Here is a 22,506-nt window from a genome sequence, read left to right on the forward strand (position 1 = left end):
TCCAATCACCAATCTCTCTCCCTCCAATTGTGAAGGTGGAGGGCTGAATTATGTCCTTTCAAAGACTCATTTGTGGAATACCTCACATCTAAGAAACTAAAATATAGATATAATTGGAGGAAGACTCTTTAAAAAGGTAATTTATTTAAATGAAATTACTAGTGTGTCTTAATGTAACTGGTGTCCATTTAAGAGATCAGGGCATAGACACATGAAGAGCGAGGAGTCACCTTCCACAACTCAGTGACCCAGGTCTCAGTAGCATGGCCTGTTAATACTTTAATATTTGGCTTCCAGGATCCAGAACTGTAAGAAATTTAACTTCTGTCAAGTCACTCAATCTTGGTGTCTTAAGCAGTGCACTAGCAACCTTCCATTCCCTAGGCTATGGGGTTCTAGTCAATGTGGTCTCTTTAATATTCCAGACACACCAAACATGATTTGCCTCAGAACAAATGAGTTTTCCCTCGATCTGACACTCTGTTCAGATCTGATCCACTCATGCCCAGCTCACTTGACACTGGATTGAGGGCTATGGGGACATGCTATTTAAAGGAGTGCTGGACCTTTACCACAGCTGTTTTTCCCTGTGTTACTGTCTCATTGTTCTTGATGTTTATTCCTTGTTAACCAAATTTCCCTCTAATAAACAAGGAAGAAATTCTGTTGCTTACCTCTGAATCTCCTGCACCAAAAATACACACATGTGAACATGTATTACGAGAAAAAACTCAATGTTCCTTCAGCACTTACCTTCTCAGGATGGAGATGACATCAGTAGCAGTGCTCCAGTCTAAGCCAGTGGTGGGGTCATCCAAGAACAAAATGGGATGCTCGGCAACCAGCTCCATGGCTATACTGGTCCTTTTTCTGAGCTCTTTAGATCCAGGCTAAAGCAACGAAAACCATCATTATCAGCAAGATCAGCTAGTCATTATCATTTGGTGAATGAGACTTTCCAGCAATAAAAGGTTTTTGTTACACCATTATGGGCACCTGGGAGAAAAAGGAGGTGTTTATTTTCCAAGTGAATATAAAGAAGCTGAGGTCAGACTTGACACAAAGCCCGTGATAATAACAGTTACTGCTGTTTCTTTATCAAGTCACATATTCTAGAATAATGGTTATCACACTCAAAGACTGGCACAGTGAAATCTCTATTTAAGGTTGAGGAAGACAGGACAGGAGAAGAGGAAGTATTTCTTGTAATTTAGTAGTCATTTCACCCTTTCCAACACACTTATGACACAGGCAATCTACACAAAATAAACACAACAGGACACCACACAAACTCTAGAGAATACACACACAAATACACACACAGCACAACACACAGTCCCACACAGATATACACTGCTTTTTTATCAAAAATTCCACGTTGCCTTATTAGAAATTTTTTTAACTCCCTTAAGACTTTGCAAATTGACATTATATATACTGTACAGCAACACATAATTCATGACTCATTCTTGTAGGCAAATCCAAAAGGTGGTATAGTCTACACGTCAAACTGGCATAGTCTTTGCACCAGTCAGTGAATGAGTAAGTGAGGGAATAGCACTCACACATACACATATTTCAGAGCATTTGGGGGTCATGTAGAAACATGATGCAAGGCAAACTTCCATTACTCTACAAGGATGACCCCAGCTAAGATTTATAGCAATAGTGCATAGACTGAATTGGCATTGGCCATCTCCTGTAATCAGATTGGTGACTACCCAACTGTTATTGAAGAGTTTACCAACTGATGGAAAGAGATGTGGAGATCCACAGTCAAGCACTGGGAAAATCCTGGGGAATCATGTTAAGGAAGAAGGATTACATGAGCCAGGTGGTCAGGGTCATCAGAAGGGAATACACAGAAGCAACTGGGCTGCTCATGGGAGCTCACAGACTATGAACCAATGGCTAGGGAGTCTGCTGGGGATCAGTCTAAGTCCTCTTCATATGTGTGTTGGTTGTGTGGCTTGGACAATTTGTCAGACTCCTGGAAGTGAAAGCCAGGCCTACTCCTGACACCTTGGCTAGCATTTAGATACCTGTCCCTAATGCTAGGTTGCTTTGTGCAGCCTTAATAACAGCAGAGGAGCTTAGTTCTACCTCAACCTAATATGCCATGCTTTTTTGCCACCCATAGAGGCCTGCAATTTCTGGACAAAGGTGAATGAGGAGTGAACTGGGGAGGGGGAAGGAGAAGAAAGGAGGAACAACTGGGAGGGAATGGAAGGAGAGACTTTGACTGGGCTGTAATATAAATTAAAAATAACTAGTAAATATTATATTAAAATTCTTGCAATCTATTACATTTTATGACTTTCAAGAAGTTAATAAATATTTTATAATGTTGTCCTTAAAGAAACAAGTAAGCAACTTAGGGCTTGAATAATTATTCTTAAAAACCTAGAAAAGAAAGTATCTTTTGTAAACATAAAACCACATAAATAAACAGAGCCAAAGCTCACAAAATTACATAACTCAGGAAAAAAAGATAGCATGATAAATGCCAGATTTTTTATTATTCTTCCCAACAAGACAAATATCTTGTAAATGACTGTGGAGAAGTATTGTAAGAATCAGCATCCAGTACCTTCCTAGTCCTCACTGCCTCTAAGAAGTCACCACAGGAGTTAATCCATGAGAATCCTATTCTGGAGAGCCCATTTTCATCTATACCACCAAATGTCTGCTAAAAAGACTTCTATATATAATCTTCTCAACAAGCCAGTGTTATTGTAAGAATTATGGCAGTTTGGGAGAACAAAAGAGTAATGTTGGAAAACTATAGGCATATAATTAATTAAATGCTTGATCAGAATCTGCAAAGAATGAAATAATAAAAAATCAATTACTACAAATGGTTATAGATTAGACATGGCTAAGGATATCAAGATTTTGTTCATTTTGATAGTTAAGAATTGAATTGTGAAGATAAAGAAATGTCCGTATTTTTTATGGATAAAAATGAGGGATTGGGAGATGAAATACTATAAATATTTTTAATATATCAGTAAAATAATTAGTAAACTCTTACAACAGTCAGCTGTGAAGTTTAGCCTTCTATTACATTTCCTCATCATGTTAAAGTCTCAGCAGAAAGAGTCCCTTGCATGTGGTTTTATCTATAAAACCTTCCAGACAGTCTGGGAATAAATATTAACAGAAGATAAGGAAGCAGGGAGCAAGGGCAAAGTGTACCCTAGTTTCTGTACAGTTGATAAGATAGAAGGTAAATAAAGAGAAAAGTTTTTATTTCAGCATACAGTTCAAAAGTACAGTAGAGCATTGGAGGGAAATCAAGGCAGGAAGCTGATGCAGCTAGGCACATCCAGTCAAGAGCACAGAGAGGATGAATGCCTGCATGCTTGTCAATGCTCAACTCAATAAATCCTAAGAATGGCGCTGCCTGCATTGGGCTGCGTCTTTCCACATGGCCTAACTTAATCAAGACAATCACCTACAGAAATGCCCACAAGTCAACCTGACTACAGTTCCTCATTGAGACTCTCTTCTAGATAATTGTATATAATTCTTGACTGTGTCAAGCTGACAGTTAAAACTGGGTACCACAGACAGGATGAGATAAATACACAAAAAGAAAGACTACAAAAAATAACAACCACTACACATGTGAGAAGTAAAAGCTAAAGAGACCAAGGACATCCCTGGAGGGAAATAAATGCAGAGTGAACACAGAGCCAGAGGTCTCCATCTCACGTCCTTTGTCTGACCAGAAGCACATTCTGAAACAACAAGGGACAAGTCCTCTAGGGGAAGAGACAATAAACAGGAGAAAGCACTTATCAAATTCTCTAAAGTCAAGAGTTTAAGGATGAGGGAAGAGGAGGCTCATGCGAGGGGCACGTGAAAATGGCCATGTGAGGGACACTCTTCCCTGCTGGATCACACTCTATTACCAGGTTTAACCATTGTTAAGGACACTCTTCCCTGCTGGATCACACTCTATTACCAGGTTTAACCATTGTTAAGGACACTCTTCCCTGCTGGATCACACTCTATTACCAGGCTTAACCATTGTTAAGGACACTCTTCCCTGCTGGATCACACTCTATTACCAGGCTTAACCATTGTTAAGGACACTCTTCCCTGCTGGATCACACTCTATTACCAGGCTTAACCATTGTTAAGGACACTCTTCCCTGCTGGATCACACTCTATTACCAGGCTTAACCATTGTTAAGGACACTCTTCCCTGCTGGATCACACTCTATTATCAGGCTTAACCATTGTTAAGGACACTCTTCCCTGCTGGATCACACTCTATTACCAGGCTTAACCATTGTTAAGGACACTCTTCCCTGCTGGATCACACTCTATTATCAGGCTTAACCATTGTTAAGGACACTCTTCCCTGCTGGATCACACTCTATTACCAGGCTTAACCATTGTTAAGGTTCCCCACCTTAATTTGCACTCCATATCATGTAACCAATCACTTACTCATTAATACAGAAAGCACCCACCTTGATCACACACATTATAAGAAACTGCTGACAGAATGTCATATTATTCATACATGGATCTCTCTCTCTCTCTCTCTCTCTCTCTCTCTCTCTCTCTCTCTCTCTCTCTCTCCATCTTCCCCTCTCTCTTCCTTTCTCTCACATTTTTTTTTACTCTGAGTCTTTCCAGACTTTTCTTCCCATTACCTTGACATTTGACACTTTATCCAGACACAGAAGTTCAAGGACCTCATTAATTCGCCTTCTTTTTTCATCTCTTGTCATAGTCATTGGCAGTCGAAGAGCAGCTGAGAATTCTATGTTGTCTCTCACAGTCACCGTGCGCATCACCATGTCATTCTTAAGGTTAAGTGGAATTTTAAATTTAATTACGGATAGTTATAAGTAAGACCATCTCTCTAATGTATGTAACCTAGTCACATATAATGAACCCAAACTTAATGCTTTACTTAAAAATAGTCTTTTAATTTTTAGTAATTTCAAATACAGAGGAAGTTGCAATCATTTCCACCCCCCCTCCCATTTAACTTCTATATACAGCTCAGGGATTTTGGTGATAAATACCTTCAATTATTTGCATAAAGCATCTTCTAAGCAGTAGAGGAATATGAAGGAAGGTTAATATTAGACAACAGTAGTCCTTTGTAGAATTAAATTACAGCTGAAATTATTAATACTGTGCCACACATATCATACACCAATACCTCCCCTTCTTCATGTTCAATAATGCCACCCTCAGGCTAATGAGTCATTGTGCAGAGAAAGTAGGACATGTAAATGTGTCATATAATGAACTGGAAACACACAAATATATAAGATGAGCACCTACCAAAACAGAGGCATGGGAAATATAAAATTACAAACCCACCAGCACTTACCTGTGGCACATAACCAGAAGTACATGTGAAATTGGCAGGTCGAGGTTTTCCATTTATCAGAATATCTCCCAATAATCCTCGTGGGTCTTTCCTTGCAGCTAAGACATCTAATAATCTACAAGGGTTACATATGTTGTGTGATTTACTTCCTCCCTTCAGTAACAGCTATCGGCTTTCAGATACTCAGAGTAAAAGGTCTGCATATCAAAAGGCTGAAATCTCTCTCTCTCTCTCTGTCTGTCTCTTTCTCTCTGTCTTCTGTTCATTATGTGCTGTAATACATCCCAGAATTGTGAATGTAAGACATGATCTACATGACTACCCCTCTCTGTAATCTGACCTTGGGAACTCAAACAGGCAATGTGTGTATTTTGAGAGTTAGGCCTGGTGATATTTTCTTATCTCCACAAAACTCTTCTTCATCTTCTTAATTTTAATACTATCTTGATGTGGAATTTTCTACTGTATTCTGTGATTACCCTTAATAAAAAGAGAACTGCTTTGAGCCTATAGCAAATCAGGGCAGGGCAGAGTAGAGCTATACAGAGAAGAAAGGACTGAATACTGGGAGAAAGAAGGGCAGAGTCAGAAAGAAGCCAAGTAGCCATGCCAGAGATGGATGGAACTTTAGCTGGTAGGTTACAGCCACATGGTGATACATAGATTAATAGAAATGGGTTAAATTAAGTTGTAAGAGTTAGCCAATAAAAAGCTAGAGCTAATGGGCCAAGCAGTGTTTTAAATAATATAGTTTCTGTAAGATTATTTGGGGGCTGGGCAGCCGGGAACCAATAAGCGGCTCACTCCATACTACACTATCTCATCACATTAAATAATAATATGTCACAGTAACACATGCCAATCATTCTATCATTTCCTATCAGTAAAGTGACCTAGTAAAACTTTCTGCTCTTGATATAAAGTTAGAATACACCCTCCTGCATGTTATCCACAGCACACGGGACCAGACTCACATGTACACACAGAGATACACTCATGCATTACTACAATAACTCCTGTAAGAGCTATTTTTCCAGCACAGAAACTTGATACAAAGGGCTTGTGTATGCTTTCCATTATACTCACAAAGATCTGCTCCCATCTTGAGGTCCCATAATTGCATTAAGGCCAGGTTTCATGATCCCACTGTAAACAAAAAAATACACTGGTTGATTTTTCTCTTAAAAAGAAGTTATATAAGCTTAGGGTCTACACTGAATATGCAGTTTAATTTGGGTGAAATCGTACACATAATAAAACTATAAACTCATAAAATTGAAGTATTAATAGAAGTCTATTATTTGTAAAATATGTAAATTGCTAGGTGAAGCTGGTGAATGTTGTATTGCATGAAGCACTTGCTGAGGGAGGGTGAGGACCTATGTTATGCCCCAGAATCCATATAAACTTGGGTAGAGTGGTGGGCATCTATAACTCCGTGCTCTATGGAGAAATTAGAGACAGAAACAGGAAAATCCAAGGACACTTACAGACTGGTACCCTGACAGAACCATCAGTGAACAATGAGATATTCTGTCTGCAACATGGTTGAAGGTGAACACCAATGCTCAAGGTTGCCCTGTGATGTACTTGTGCCACATCTTATGTCCGAACACATACACACTTACACAAACACATAAGCAGATATATACACATACACAAACACATAAAAATACTCACGAGATTATTAATAATAGAGAAAGTTTGTGTTTGTTCAAAAATTGTTCATGCACACACCTGATATTTGATAGTCTTTCTATCACACGTGTTTTTTTACAAAATGCAAAACCACTTTGCACTGTTTCTTGATAGCTGATGTTATGAAAACTTAGCACAGCCTCTCCTGTCAATGTGTTCTGGTCACTGGTGTCCATTCCAAGAAGGTCATTGGGATTTCTTTCTATCATTGGTATTGCAACAGGGTCAATATTGGAAGACATCTCCAGAGGTTCTTCCTTCCTGTAGAAGGAACAGAAATTGTATATGATAGTCCACACAAACATTATTATTGGATAACACAGCACACTTAAGGATTGTTTTAATCTGTGTAATCACAAACAGATCCCTTCCTGATGAACAGCATATATGGCTGTGATCACCTAAAGACCAAATGAGAAGCAGACATGAGGATATATAGACTCCCCTTAGACACCAAATTCCTAAGAAACAAATGAGCTCTAAGGAGTAGAGCATAAATATTATTCATAATTCATAAAGGAAGAAGGATACAGATGAGGGGGCAGATTTGTCTGTAGCCAGAGGCTGCTTGATCTTTCCTGGCCACCCAAACCTGAAATAATCACATAGAAACTATATTGATTGCAATACAGTTTGGCCAATAGCTTAAACATATTTGTAGCTAGCTCTTACACCTTAAATCAACCCATCTCTATTATTTTATATTTTACCATGAGGCTCATGGTTTATCAGTACCTGTGCATGGGTGTCTTACTCCTTTGGTGGCTACATGGTATCTCCCTGACTCTGCCTAATTTTTCCTTCTATCTGCTTGGAATTCCCATCTTGCCTTATTCTGTGTTTCAATAGGCTCAAAGAAGCTTCAATAGGCTCAAGGGTATTCACAGCAAAGAGAGGGGAATTCCACAACACCTTGCCTTTTCTATCTAAGTAAAAAAAGAAGACTTTAACTTTAATATGGGAAAATTACAAAATTACCAGAATATAAATATTGTAATTATAATTACAAGAATTACAATTGTAATAGCAAGAATTACAGTTATATCTACTTTATCTTTTATCATAACTAAGGTAAACTATAATTATGACTATTTATTCTTCAACTCCATCAAAGACTCCAGAAAGATATAATATTACCTAAGTAAACACGTAGTGCATTGTAAGCAACTTCCAAAACTCTTGAATTGACAGAAATCTTACTGTCTGGGCAGTCACTCAAAGTTCTTCTGTAACATTGGAGCATCCATCTTCAGCCTACAGGCCCATAGCATCTGGCAGAATTTTCCATGAAGCATGAAATTTCACAGACAGTTCCATGTAAATTGGCAGTTTGTCAATAATTTTCTTCTGTGTCCTGCAGAACGTTTGGCAGACTCTTTAATGAAGCAGGAGGCCTGAAGGACTGTCTCACCTTTAGGCAAGTTTAGGAGTCATTTTTCTGTGGATCCTGCATGTCTAGTTCATACAGCATACCATCAATCAGTCCAATAACAGTTTCTTGTCCTAATGGCTAATCAGCTCCACAAGGAGACTCTTTGATGCCTACCATCCTGTGAAGTAGATTGGTGCTACCAAAGAGCAAATGTATCTTATTTTCATGAAAAGTCCTAAGTTTTTAAAACGTTTTAATGCCATATTCTGTTAGTCTCTGAAAGAGTTGAAGAATACCTAAATGAAATATATCTCTATATATCTAGAAAACCAAACATGACTACAAGCTTGACTATTATAGATGACTATCTATTAACCTTTATTTCTTAATTATCATTACATTTTTAAATAAGCATCACAAATGCAATACCTTAATCAAGTGCAGAAACATACATTTACCTTAAATTCATAAAAATAGACTAAAATTCATACCAATGCAAAGTATGCAAATCTATATCATATCTCTCTTTAAATGTAAACAAACATTTATAAACAATCATTTAGGGAATTTAGGCACAGTTTTCTCCAAACTGCTTCCTGCTTTTTATTGGGCAAAGTAATTTTGGATGTTCATGGTGACCCTTTGGGGGATCTTGGTCCATCAAACCACGTTAGTCTGGAAAGAAGACATAGTTTCTCATCTTCTGTAGAAACAAAACAGAACCTCTTTTCCAAAGCAACATATCCTTAGACCTCAATTTTGAAGTCAATATGTCTTTAAAATACCTTTGCTGGCTTAGCTTAGCTGTCCACACAATGAAATGTCTCTCTGTACTTAGCTCATTCATAGAAAAAAAATAAAGAAAACACAATAATATACATAATCTAGGTTCTATACACATTTTCCATATTAATGTAGTTTATTTTACTTTATTACTTTTTCTAGAGCTTTAATATTTATTTTTTATCTTTAACCCTTTAATCTTTGACTGTCTATACTCTTTTATATTATAACTGTCTATACTATTTTTCCTCTATCTTTCAAGCCTACATACATTTTTCCAACACTGAGACCTATTTACAGGACCTTTCCACATGAATCTGTCTTTATTGCATATCTGCAATTGTTTTTTGACTAGGAGTGGATTTTTTTTATGATAAGCAGGTGTGGCTAGGCCAACTCTGTGGTCCTGCTTTCTTGCTCTGCCCAGTCCAACATGGCAGAGGCATGTTCACTGCTTCTGAGAGCCATGAACACAGCCTCATTTTCAGGCACACAGAGGGTGGTGGGTCTATGTTGCCTTTAAACAAGTAGCACATTGCACACAAACCCCATTTAAATGCTCCATAGCTGGACCTCTCAAAAGAGACAGAATCATTCGTGCTGGTGAACCAAGAAACAACCATTTTTTAAAGCTCTGTACTTTTCGGCTGATGAAGCTAAATCAGGAAACCTCTTAAAGGAGTCACATCCCTGCTTCCTTCCAACAAACAGATCAAGAAGCTGCATTAAACTCTTGTCCTTTTTGTGTGTCTAGAATTGCTTTCCAAACTCCCTCAAGGTTTTAAGTGGATTTAGTTGGCATATGTTGGCATCAATCTGTTAGCAGAGGCTGCTTGTTCATTTCCTGGCCACCCAGACTCCTGAAATAATGATACAGAAATTTGTATCAATTGCAATACTGTTTGGCCAATGGCTTAAGCATATTTTTAGCTAGCCCTTACACCTTAAATCAACCCATCTCTATTAATCTTTGCATTACCACAAAGTTGTGCCCTACTTGCAAGTTTGCGCCACTTGTCTCTGGCAGTGGCTACATGGTGACTCTCTGACTCTGCCTACTCTCTCTCTACATCTCTGTTCAAATTTCCTGCCTGGCTTTACTCTGTTAAGACATTGGCCAAAAGAAGTTTTATTCTTTCACCAATAAAAGCAGCACATATACAGAAGGACTTCCCACACCATTTTATCTGTTTGGAAGTCCTGCCTTTCCATATTCTGCACTGCAATAGGCCCAAAGCAGCTTTTTTATTAACCAATGGTATTCACGGCATACAGAGTAGAATCTTAGATCATTTGTCTTGATTGAAAAGTATATTTTGATATAATGTATTTCAAAGGCAGATATATGACCACAACTACCACATCTCCTCCGTGTGTGTGTGTGTGTATGAGAGAGAGAGAGAGAGAGAGAGAGAGAGAGAGAGAGAGAGAGAGAGAGAGAGAGAGAGATTTCCAACTATCATAATTTGTTGGACTTGTACAGAAAACGGGACAAACAAATTTTTGGCTATTTTCAGATTGTACCTCCAGTTATTAGGCAATTTTGGACAGCCAACAAGATGAACTGCTAATAATGACATCATCATTGCTTTAATGGGTATGTTGTAATCTAGGAAGACATGGATTTTAAAGTGACAGGGATTTACTAAGCAGTTTAAGACTTTAAAGAAGAAGAATACAAATTAAATGTAATTGTCTCATTTCACAAGTTATTGATGTCTGCGTTAAAGTAAGACCTTCAGTGAACTCAACTTAGGAAATAGTTTAAAATACCATGATGTAGGTGCGTCTTCTTTCTATGTGTTGCTTTCATTGGTTAATTAATAAAGAAACTGCTTTGCCTGATAGGTCAGAACATAGGTGGATGGAGTAGACAGAACAGAATGCTGGGAAGAAGGGAAGTGAGTCACACGCCATAGCTCTCCGCTCTGAGATGGACGCAGGTTAAGATCTTTTCCGATAAGCCACCATCTCGCCGTGCTACACAGATTACTAAATATGGGTTAAAACAAGATGTGGAATTAGCCAATAAGAGGCTGGAACTAATGGGCCAGGCAGTGTTTAAATGAATACAGTTTTCATGTAATTATTCTGGAGCTAAGCTAGCTGTGTGGGAGCCGGGCCACAGCCTGCCACTCCCATCACTACAATATCATCTTCAATATATCTCTGGTGTATTAAACAAGCACAATAAGATGGTTTCTTAGGCAACTTTTTCAAACATTCATGGGCCTAAGTGTTGCTGGCCTGATATTTTTATAGGTAGGAAAAATTGTTTGTATTAATGAGTTACTTATCAGCATAGGCTTTACTGTCTGTGCTGGACACTTGTACATATAAGGTACAGAGTTATTTTGCCTCAGAATTTACTTCCAAAATGAGACAAATTACTGCTGTATAAATGGAGTCATTCAAGACAAGGCACACCTCCTGTCCTGTATAATACAGGGGAACACAGATGGGCACAGCCTGTGACCTACACACTCCTTCTCAAAGTGCCAGAAACCAGGAGATTCTATTCTCTGAGTTTGAGATCTGGTGCTCTGGGATGCACTGGTTGGTAGGTATTCATAGGCCACAGTAATGGAGGTGTGAGTGACTGGCAAACACAATAGGAGTTCAGGCTGTGGAGGCACGAGGACAGACAGCCCTGCCTCCCTATGGATGACTGATGAGCCTCAGAGTTCTGAGCAGGTGCCTGGCAGATAATTTGGCTTCAGAAACTGACTCGTGGTGCAATTTGTGGGCAGCAGACAGGGGCTGAGAACTTTGAACCTGAGTAAAAAGATTACTGAATTTCCACAGCTTCTTCTTTATTGTATGTGGTTTATTGCTGGGTAATATCTGAAAATGCTTAGGCGAACAGCTTTGATCCCAGGATCTTTCTCCATTGTGGGCCTCCATACTCTGTTTGCCATCTACACTTCTCACAAAGCATCTGGTAGACATGACTTTGTTTAGAGAAACCTACAAACAGAAGTCCTACCTGGACCACAGGCACAAAGACATCTGGGGTTAGCAGTGGCAAAGACTATACAAATCCTCACATCAGTGTGCAAACAATATTCACTCCCATGGGTGCACAAACAACAACAACAAAACACAAGAATGTGAGGAAACAGAACTTTCTCAAAAGATCATAACTTGTCAGCAACCGAATCAAAAGGTATTTAATTGGATAGAATGCTGAAAAAATTATTCAAAGGTTTACTTAAAAATAATTACAACTCCAAAATGACGGAAAACTGAAGGAAATAAGCAAAGAAATATAGAATATGAATGAGAAACTTTAAAAAACGCAAATCTTGGAATAGTTTGCAGATAAATTTTTAAAAACTCAGTAAAAACCACCACCAGCAAATTAAATTAACTGAAAGATAAAATACAAGAGCTTCAAATACAAGGTTAATAAGTTATTGCATTTTTCTTTATTCAAGAGTAATAAAGAAAAACTTAAGATGACCTCCAGAACATGACAGACAGACCAAACAGGAATGTTTTTATTAAAATAGAATGCTAAAACAGAGACTAAAGATACAGAAAACCTATTCATTCATGCAATATCCTAAAATATTCTATATCTATTGAGAGATTAAGACATCAGGGTAATTAGTGGAGGTAATAAATTACAGAGGTAATTTTGACCACCATATGGATATGAGCAAAAAATAATATTGTCATACGACACTCTTGGTAAAATTTAGGGAGTTGAGAACAAGAAAAGAAAATCTGGAAGTTACTACAGAGAAGATCCATGTTACTAGCATGTACCTGGTTGGCAAATCAATCATGACAGCAGAAGGTTCCTTGACAGAAAAGCTAAAGGCCGGAGTGTGCAACTATGTATTTTGAGTCCTCAAAAAAAATATGGACAACCAATGTGACTACATGCAAATTTTCCTTCAAGATGAACACAGCTAAAGCAGTGCATGACCTCAGAAACAGCAGTGAAGAAGACACTCACGGGAAAATAAAAACACAAAGGAAAAAGACAGAAAGCTATGATCACAAGAGCTCAGGAGAAAATAACTCCTGTATTTCTAAGGAATCAACAGCAGTAACTCAGAAAGTGTGCTGGTTAGCTTTAGTCAGCTTGACACATGCTGAAGTCATCTGGGATGAAGAATACTCAGCTGAGGAATTGCCTGCAACAGATTGGTAAGTCTATGAGGCATTTCCTTGATTGATGACTGATGTGGGAGGGCCCATCCCACTTTGGGGTCCTAGAATACTTAAGAAAGCAGGATGTGCAAGCCATGAGAAGCAACTAGTGAGCCATGTTTCTCCATGGTCTCTAATTCAGTTCTTGCCTGAGTTCCTGCCTTGGCTTCTTTCAGTGGTGGATTGTGATGTGGAAGTATAAGCCAAATAAACCTTTCCCTCCCCAAATAGCTTTTGGTCATGATGTTTTATCACAGCAATCAAAAGTCAACTGCCAATGAGCCAGCAAACATCTAAGATGAGAGAGAACGAAAAGAACATATAGCAACTAAAAGAAAAACAGAAAAATAGAAGGTAAAGAGAAGCCAATCAAATTATAGGATTTCATTCAGTGCAAACATTTTAGCACTAACCTAAAAATAAGTAGATTCAATTCTTGAGTAAAAGATGAAATTGACAGGCTGAATTGAAAAGCAGAAAACAATAACGAATTGTTTATTGCAGTGGGAAACCCAACTAGCTGGCCACGCATATGAAGACTGAAAGAGAACTGATGAAAAATGGCATTTTAAGCAAACAGAGTGGAAATCTGTACTCTTACCTAACAAAACAGACATCCAGTCAATGTTAGGAAAAATAAAGATAACTACATATTAATAATTGGAACACTCCATCACAAACTTTTAACAAATCCAAAAGGTAATTTCTTATATCCTATCAGATCATAATGAATTGTAGTAAAAGTCAACAGTAATAGAAAGCACAGAAACACATGGTGAAAGAACACTGTGTTTTTGCAAGCATGGTCCAGCATATGCAAATTAGTAAAAGAAATTTAGCACATAACATGATCCAGGATAAGTATGGTATAATCTCAATAGATGTAGAAAGTCTTTAGAAAACTAAACTCATTCTTGATCACAGACCTGAACAACTAGGAAGAGAAAGCTCATTCCTGCACACAATAAAGAACATTGTGATAATCCTTGCAAACAAATATACTGAATAGGGAATAACTTAAATCAGTTCCTCTAAATACAGGATAGAGCCAGGAGCAACCATCCCTCAATTATTGGTTACTGTTTGGATCCTCAGAAAAATATGAAGAGAGGAGGAAGAGAGATACAATCAGGAAAGGGAGAATTCAAATTGCCCCATTTGTGTATGAAATGCTTTTTTTTTAATTGAGAAAAGGAGCAAAAAAAAAAAAACCAAGTTTTCACCTCCTCCCAGCCTCCCATTTCCCTCCCCCTCCTCCCACCCTTCTCCCCCTCCTCCCACCCTTTTCCCCCTCCCCCCACTTATGAAATGCTTTTATATTTAAAATCCCACCAGGACGGAAGAGCACTTGCCTAGCATGTGCAAGGCGCTGGAAATCCACATACCAAGAGTTCTGAGAACCACCCAGGGTCCAGCAAGGGGTCTCTGCAGGTAAATGTGCTGCCTGCACAGGATTGGCCATCTGAGTTCAGTCCTAGAACACCATGGAAAGGGGACTACAGTGGCATGCCTTTGCGATCCCAACACAGAGATCTCCTGGAAGCTGAGGGGCCAGCTACCCTGGAGTTTGCAGCATGGAACAAAATACAGGAGAGATCTCCTCAACAAGTTGGAAGAAAAGAACTGACTCTCAAAACGTTATCCTGTGATCTCCACACACATTGAATCTACCCATAACACACCCTGCTCCTCACCGCTCCGCATGCACACACACTGAAAATGCAGAGAGAAGCTGTGGGAAAGCATATCTGGATCAAATAAACAGAATAGATTATGGAAATATGCTTGCACACCTCTGAGTATTCCCAAAATCACAGGAGTGTGCATTGTAAGTCCATGAGGTGTGTGATGCTAATTATACTATCAGAAAGCCATTCCTGTCGCCCATACTCACTGCTGTCAGATGCAGAAGAAGAGAGACCCAGGCTGCTGCTCAGCTTGTCCTCAGCCTCTGCCTGAATCAGAAACTTCTAGGAAGAAAGGTGAGCCTGGGCGGCACCAGAAAAGAAGAGTGGAGCTAGCGCCACCTGGTGGTCAATCGGGATTCTCATGTACAACGTTGTCCTGGAGCCTCAGGTCTGCACTGAGCCCTGGATCAGCCTAGCATCAATCAGTTGGACGGTGGGGAGGCAGCCTGGGAAGAGAAAAAGCAGAGATGTCTGTCTTTCCTTCTTTCTTAATAGACTGACGGTCGGGGTAATAACTAGGAGGTGAATATATGGTTAACACAGAAATGGAAAAACGTGGTCAGTACAGCCAAGGGTATGGCTTGTTAAATACCCAGGTTGTCTATATAAATTGATTTATAGCTTCACTTTATATCTGAAGAACCAATTTTGAAATAATTCACTGTTCACGATTGTAATCCCTATGACCAAGAGGCTGAAGCAGGATGATTTGGGGTTTGGGCACCTGGGCTAAATATTGAACTCCGTCATTAAAGAACAAGAAGAGGGTAGGGAGGGGGACTAAGTGCAGACTGTAGAGAGGAGCAGTGAACCACAGGGTTTTCCTCAAGCCCCACCATTGCCATCCTCTCCAGAGGTCACCACATTCTTGCTTCTGTCATTTGTTTTCTACTTCTATTTAGTTTTTACGTCTATCATGTAGTAGAGCTGGTGACCTGACCCGGGGCTTCATGCCTGGCCCACTTATGACCCTGACTACATCCCCAAGTCTGAGGATTTGATAACTATGTCATCAGCTCTCTAGTTGATTCTCTTCACCCCCTAACCCTATCCTGGTCTTCCTCTAAACCCGAGTGAATCTGTAACAGCTGCCTTATACTTCTGTGGACCTGGAGTTTCCTGGAGCAATAACTCACAAGGAGGTGTCCCAAGTCTGTGGCAGAATTTTTGTTTAAGAACCCAGACTCTGGGAGCAGCGTTATCCACTCACACAGAGAACTGCCTTTCAAACTCATTTTTTAAGAATTTTTGTTTAATTGGCTCACAAAATTGTAGATTACCACATAACTTTTTCATACAGATCTAGTTTTAGATAAACTTACCTCCAACCCTCACCTTCTTCCTCCTCCCTTACCCCCAAGTAACACTTTATCTGCCAGCGTTCCCTCTCTATTTTCATGTAACACACATTTAACTGTCCTTCATGTCCTGGCCCTTCCTGACCTCTACAGGCATCCAAGTTAAACTTGGAAAGACCAACATTTGAGAGTGAAATTTGTTTTCCCAAGCCTGGATTCCCTCACTCAACATAGTATTATCTAGTTCCATCCAGTTACCTACAAATTTCATTTTCTTTACAACTGAATAAAATACTGTTTCCTGTATGTACTGAAGTGACTAAGGCAAAGCCATCTCTTCCTGATTCCATTTTGGTCTGCTCAGACAGTTTTCAGCCCTCTACCCCACAACAGTGATGTCTGTCTTGGAAACACATTTGGGATTCCCATGACGACCATTAAACAAAATAATTAGTGATGTATGAACTTAAAGTAAAATCACTGAAGAAGATGGAAGTCAAAATTCATTGTCATATTCTTTCTGAAATAAATCTGTTCTGATATGATGCAGGGTTACTCTGCTCCTCATTCAACATCAATGAAACTGCAGGTTTTTCCTTGAACATGCTGCACCTCTGAATTTCTGCACCAGGACCCTTGATGTATGAGCCCACACTTAGTCAGCGGCCAAAACTAAGGAACTTTATGAGCTTCATTGTCTACATTAGTGTGGTGTCCATATCTTCAATGCATGGATTTATTATAGTGCCATGTTTCCATTATGTTCCTCACCAGCACCACCTAACACTGACATCCAGGCTGTTTCCCTTTCCTCCATTGTGACTATAACAGCAGTGAACACAGATGAGCAAGTATCTCTGTAATAGGAGACAGAGTCCTGTAGATACATGTGTGGGAGAATGTCCTCACCAGATACAGTATTGACAGGCGAATAATAGCCAGAATACAGATGAGTTATATATGATTTTAAAATCTCTCTCATTGACAGTAAGGCAGAGGAAAAATATAAAAATTTATATTACTTAGGATGACAAGATGTAGTTAGGTGTGTCTAAAAGTTGTAGACTTGAATTAAAAAAATAAAGGAGTGCTAGTTTAGAATGTTATTTTTATCTATTAGTCTTTGATTAGTAGACTCTATTTTGATGAAGCATTGTTACATAGAGTTTGCCTAGTTAGTGATGTGTGTCTGTGGGACCACGGCTGCAGTTGAAAGTAGACCTGATGAGTTAAATTTGCATTCAAGGCAATAACAAACCATTTTAGCTATGAAAGGGTAGTATCAACTGTCTCAAAATATAGCAAGATTTTCATTGCAGAACAATTTTTAAAGGCAGTCCAGTTCCTGGGCAATATAGTTCAATATGGTTAAAAAAAAAGCAGCATAGGACTAAGTAGTGGGTCTTGAAGACTGAAACACAGGAACTCTGTGGAGGAGTAGACTGTCTCAGACTCTGTGTGGCATGCAGGCATCTATGGAGTAGTTTCTGTCTGGAGTGAGAACTGGAAGGCAGGGCACAGAGCTACAGCAAGGTGGCTGCCATAGCCAGAGGAAGAGCAATCTGTAACACTTTAAATGATTATAAATCGGGGAGAATAAATATATGTTCATGGAAGAAGGTGATGTTAAGGAATCTTAGAGAGGAAATGCTATCTCTTAGGTGAACACTTGGATTTTTTTTTTTTTTTTTTTTTTGCCGAGGACTAACCTCAGCAGAGAAATGGGTCTTGAATCTGGGATGTCTGGAAGGTGGAATGGGTACATGGGTACACGAACACAGGGTTCTGATGCAAGCTGACAGGCTATCAACTGCAAAACACGTTCACCCTCTTCTTCTTCCTCCTCCTTTTCTTCCTTTTCTTCTCCTTCTCCCTTTTCTCCTTCTTCTTCTTCTTCTTTTTCTTCTTCTTCTTCTCTTCCTCCTCCTCCTTCCTCCCCCTTCCTCCTCCTCTTCTCCTCCTCCTCCTCTTCTTCTCCTCCTCCTCCTCTTCCTCCTTCTCTTCTTCTCCTTCTCTTCCTCCTCCTCCTGCTCCTCTTCTTTTCCTCCCCTCCTCCTCTTCCTTCTCCTCCTCCTCTTCCTCATCTTCTTCTTTGTAGAGTTAATCATACAACAGTTTCTGAGCTTTCACCTAAGAGATTAACTACTTGCAGTTTCTAGAAGCATGTTTCAGTGGGTTTTACTCCATTGTCGTACCTCTCCCATTGCTCTTCCTTAAAATTCTAATTTTGATTTTTAAGGCCATACGCAATCAGCCCTAAAGGCCTAGTTTCTTCTGAAATTTTATTCATTATAGTGAAGTTCTTTTCTGTTTCAGTATAATTCTTTTGCCAAGTTTTATAATCTGCATTTGTCCCTAATTTCCCCAATTCTTTCATCAGTCAGGATTTTTCCCCATAACCTGCTTTACAGCTTCAATGCCTGCCCGCTCTAACAGATCATGAAGACTCATATTATCATATAGCACATCTGTATTTTCAGAAGCCACTGGTGTGGAAGGAAAAACATGAAGAACAAGTGCACTAGTAGAATTGCTATAACCAGAATCATCTGTAACACTGACAAATGCGTATGCAGACACCATAGAAGCTGTCCTTGGGACAGTAGGTGTTTTCTCCTTGGCCCTCAAGTAACAAGCTCATTTAGCTGCCGCTGGGTTGTCTGGAGGGAATTGCTTCCTGCATCTCAGGAACTACACATGGAGAGGGCTATGTTTTGCCATCTCAGGCATTTTTTTAAGTGTATGAGGGAAAGACATTTCAGGACAGTGAGAAAGGGAACCCTCCCCGGCACAAAAAATAAATAAGTAAAAAATAAAAAATCAGGCAGGCAGGTGGGAAAACAAACTGCGGACAAATAATAAAATAATACTTTTCTGAGTTTATTTTCACCTGTGATGATGTTGGAAGGTCTAAATTGATCTCCTAAAGCTTATAAGAACCTTTCTTAAGAGGCAAAAATGTTAGATATAGAAGGTTATTATTATTTGTGGTGTGTAAAGAAATCCATGTTCTGAAAAGATGAAGGAGACTCATTTTTGAGTCATAATAGACGTTTTTGGGAACCTGAAAATAATTTTGGTTAAAATCAGTAACATTTATTTTTTGTATTTTGTTTAGAAGAATAGATATATATGAATTAAGAAGATGCCTCCATGAAAAATCAGGAGTATTTAAGAGTACTTTCAAGTTTAGAAATGAGCAAGGGAAAATTAGAGTCCTGAATTTGTAGCTAAAAAAAAAACCAAACAGTTATTGTTATAAGTTTATCAGAATATTATTAATGTGAAAATTTGAACTTTTGAAATCTTATTATCTTTGTTATTACTCAAGCCTTTTCATCTCCAGACCTTTATAACTTGCTTTTACATATCATAATAACTTGTACTTTATATACTCAGGGTACATTTCTCTTTCCAAAATTCATTTTCACATCCCCACACTTAGAAAATCTTTACAAATAACTTTCATATAAACTTTACTGATTAACTCAAACCTAAACTTCTGCACTTTATATCTCAAACTACTCCTTTAGACCCAAAATAGAGCTTACTGGAACCTCAGGGCATATCTTTTCAGCATAATTTTAGACATCTTAAAACTTTTGAACTTGTGTCATTTATTTTCATGACCTGCATATTTTCCTCAGGCATCATTCTCTAATATGAAAACAAAAATTCTTAACCAAAAATACAATACATAAGGGGACGCTTAATCAGAAATACAATATATAAAAAGATTGGTAATTATGAATTGTTTATAATGTACCATGAGACTGAAAGACCCTCAGAGAGGACCTTTCCTCTCTGATGAAGACCCCAGAACCAGGACATTCCGAGACCAGGACACAGGATGCAATTAGCAAGAGGTTTATTGAGTAAACACAGGTACCTGTGGGCAGCAAGTCTTTCGGAGGGCTTGCGCAACTTCAGGTTGGGGCAGTGGATTTTTTATAAAGTAGGGAAGCAGAAGCGCGGGTACAGAAGCGAGACGCATAGTTACAGGGTTCTGATTGGGCAATTCAAATAAGGCTCGGGTTCAAACTGAGTACAGTTCTGTGGTTTCCAAGAAATCAGATATGTATGCTGACTCGGCCCATCTAGGGTACAAACTCTTCTTCTGGACCCCAAGTCCCCTGCTGGCAGTCCAGATGGTTGACCATAGATATCTTGTCTGGCTCAACGCCCCTGCCCCTAAGTTGACCAACGCCCTTATCTCTAAATTGAACTCCCCTGTCCTAGCTTTTAGTTATATTGCTCAAAAATTCAAACCTTGTAAAATAGCGTTATTGCTGCTGCTAACTTAATGCTGCTAAGTAGGGGTCTTTCATAGAGGGAATTGTTTCTTTTGTGAATTGCTGATATTCTAAGTTGGGCACATGTGCTGACTATAGGCATCCTGTTTCCCTAAGCAAACGGGATGTTCTCATGAGAGCAGGCCAGCTGCTGGTTCTGGGAGGGGGTGTCCAGAGGGTCTTTCAGAGACAACTTAGGCACTGTACACAGACCAAAATGGCTGCTTTAAGAGTAAAGAAAAGAGGAAAAAGTGTATTTTAACTGTTCTAAGGATAACAGGCAACATGGAGAACATGTAAGCTCAGATATTTTTTAAAATGAGTTTTAAAAGACAGATACATGCCGGGCGATGGTGGCGCACGCCTTTAATCCCAGCACTCAGGAGGCAGAGGCAGGCGGATCTCTGTGAGTTTGAGACCAGCCTGATCTACAGAGCTAGTTCCAGGACAGGCTCCAAAGCCACAGAGAAACCCTGTCTCGGAAAAACAAACAAAACAAAACAAAAAAGACAGATACATTGTGGCTATGTTTTTATCTATACCTTTAAGGTAGATGGAGCTTAATAAGACAAATGGACAGCTGAAGAAATGGATCTCGTGTTAGGATGAGAGACTTTCAGAGATAATGAATGCTGTAGGATTTAACATAAAGAGCAGCAGCAATGAGCTTTTTCTGGGCTGGCCAGCAGGGAGGGTCTGAGAAGTGCAGCTGCTGAGTCTGTAGACAGGATAGAGTAGGGGGATGGGAAAAACAGAGCAGTGTGGGAGAGGCAGAGGATAGAGACTGGAGGAGATCAGAATTCATGAAGCAGCGTTTCTGTAGTTCATCTGATGTCTCCAAGTGAACTGAGAAGCCCTGTAGAATTTTTACAAATCGACTGAGAGAGTGTTCTCTCTCCGGAATTTGTCTGGGATGGGAGAACCGGAATTTCTGTACCTGGACACATCTTTTGTAAATAAACCAAAAGCTCAGGGAGCCTCATCCACATAGAGAGAAAGAGAGACAGATTTTTAGTGCATCCATTCGCCAATGGAGAAATACTTTGTGAGATGTGGAGAAATCCTTTGAGTTTATAAATCAGCCTGAGGGATGGGATAGCTGTAGGCACAGGTGCTGTCTGTCCTATCATCAAAGCCTGCTTTGTTTTAAATGAGGAGCAGCAGGGGCACCTGGGCTCCAGGCAGCAAGACAGTTTCAGGGGTTCTTGGGGCAAAATTTAACCATTTATTCTCTAGGAATCATAGTAAAGCAAGTTGTTTGGAATAGGCAGAGACCTGAACGGATAGCCCGGAAAAACTGGGGAGAACGCAGCAAAAATATGATTGACCATTATTTGCTTTCTCAGGCGCTCTTTCTAAGTGGCTGGGCTAGAAGGAACAGGGAACTGAGGGAAATTCATTCATCCTAACAAAAAATTTATTTCCTTCGTGCTAGTAGCGTTTGGTCAGAAGTGAAACCTCAGCTCTTGACACCCCTATATCCAAGAAGTCTGGGGTGTTTGTTGTGGAAGCGTCACCACAGACCCTGGCATCCATTTCAAGCCCCCTCCTCTGGGAGGTGCCTTAGTCTGGACTCCTCCCCCAGTACAGTCTACCAAGCAGTGATCCCTCCCCAGGGAGGGTCAAGAAAGCCTACCAAATGGTGGCCTCTCCCCAGGGTGGGTCAGGACCACTCCCACAGGCTATTTAGGCTGCCGCCCCCCTCCCCTATAAAAGGAACATGTGGTCTTCCGGTTTTGCTTGGTCTCCCCTTCTCCCTCTCCCCCTTGCAATGCTTTTCCAGGGCCACCCAGGAGTACTGCATTAAACATGGGCATATTTTATTTGGTCTAATTTGGCCTGATTGGAATTA

At 39.6% G+C, this 22,506-nt stretch overlaps 2 protein-coding genes across 2 annotated transcripts in view; both read right to left on the reverse strand.

Moving 5' to 3' along the window:
* Positions 1-22,506, reverse strand: part of LOC142832677 (ATP-binding cassette sub-family G member 3-like) — a 120,369-nt gene that overhangs the window by 27,825 nt on the left and 70,038 nt on the right. The window lies entirely within an intron of this gene.
* The window catches only part of LOC142832567 (ATP-binding cassette sub-family G member 3-like), a 117,925-nt gene that overhangs the window by 25,377 nt on the left and 70,042 nt on the right, over positions 1-22,506 (reverse strand). Inside the window, exons 2-6 of the mRNA XM_075943096.1 lie at positions 7,100-7,321; positions 6,449-6,508; positions 5,363-5,477; positions 4,671-4,823; positions 754-890 (exon numbers count right to left, since the gene is read on the reverse strand). Coding sequence (XP_075799211.1) covers positions 754-890; positions 4,671-4,823; positions 5,363-5,477; positions 6,449-6,508; positions 7,100-7,302 — 668 coding nt within the window. The 5' untranslated portion in view covers positions 7,303-7,321. The remainder of the gene's footprint in view (positions 1-753; positions 891-4,670; positions 4,824-5,362; positions 5,478-6,448; positions 6,509-7,099; positions 7,322-22,506) is intronic.

Source organism: Microtus pennsylvanicus, chromosome 12 (genome assembly GCF_037038515.1).
Source record: "Microtus pennsylvanicus isolate mMicPen1 chromosome 12, mMicPen1.hap1, whole genome shotgun sequence".
NCBI lineage: Eukaryota > Metazoa > Chordata > Mammalia > Rodentia > Cricetidae > Microtus > Microtus pennsylvanicus.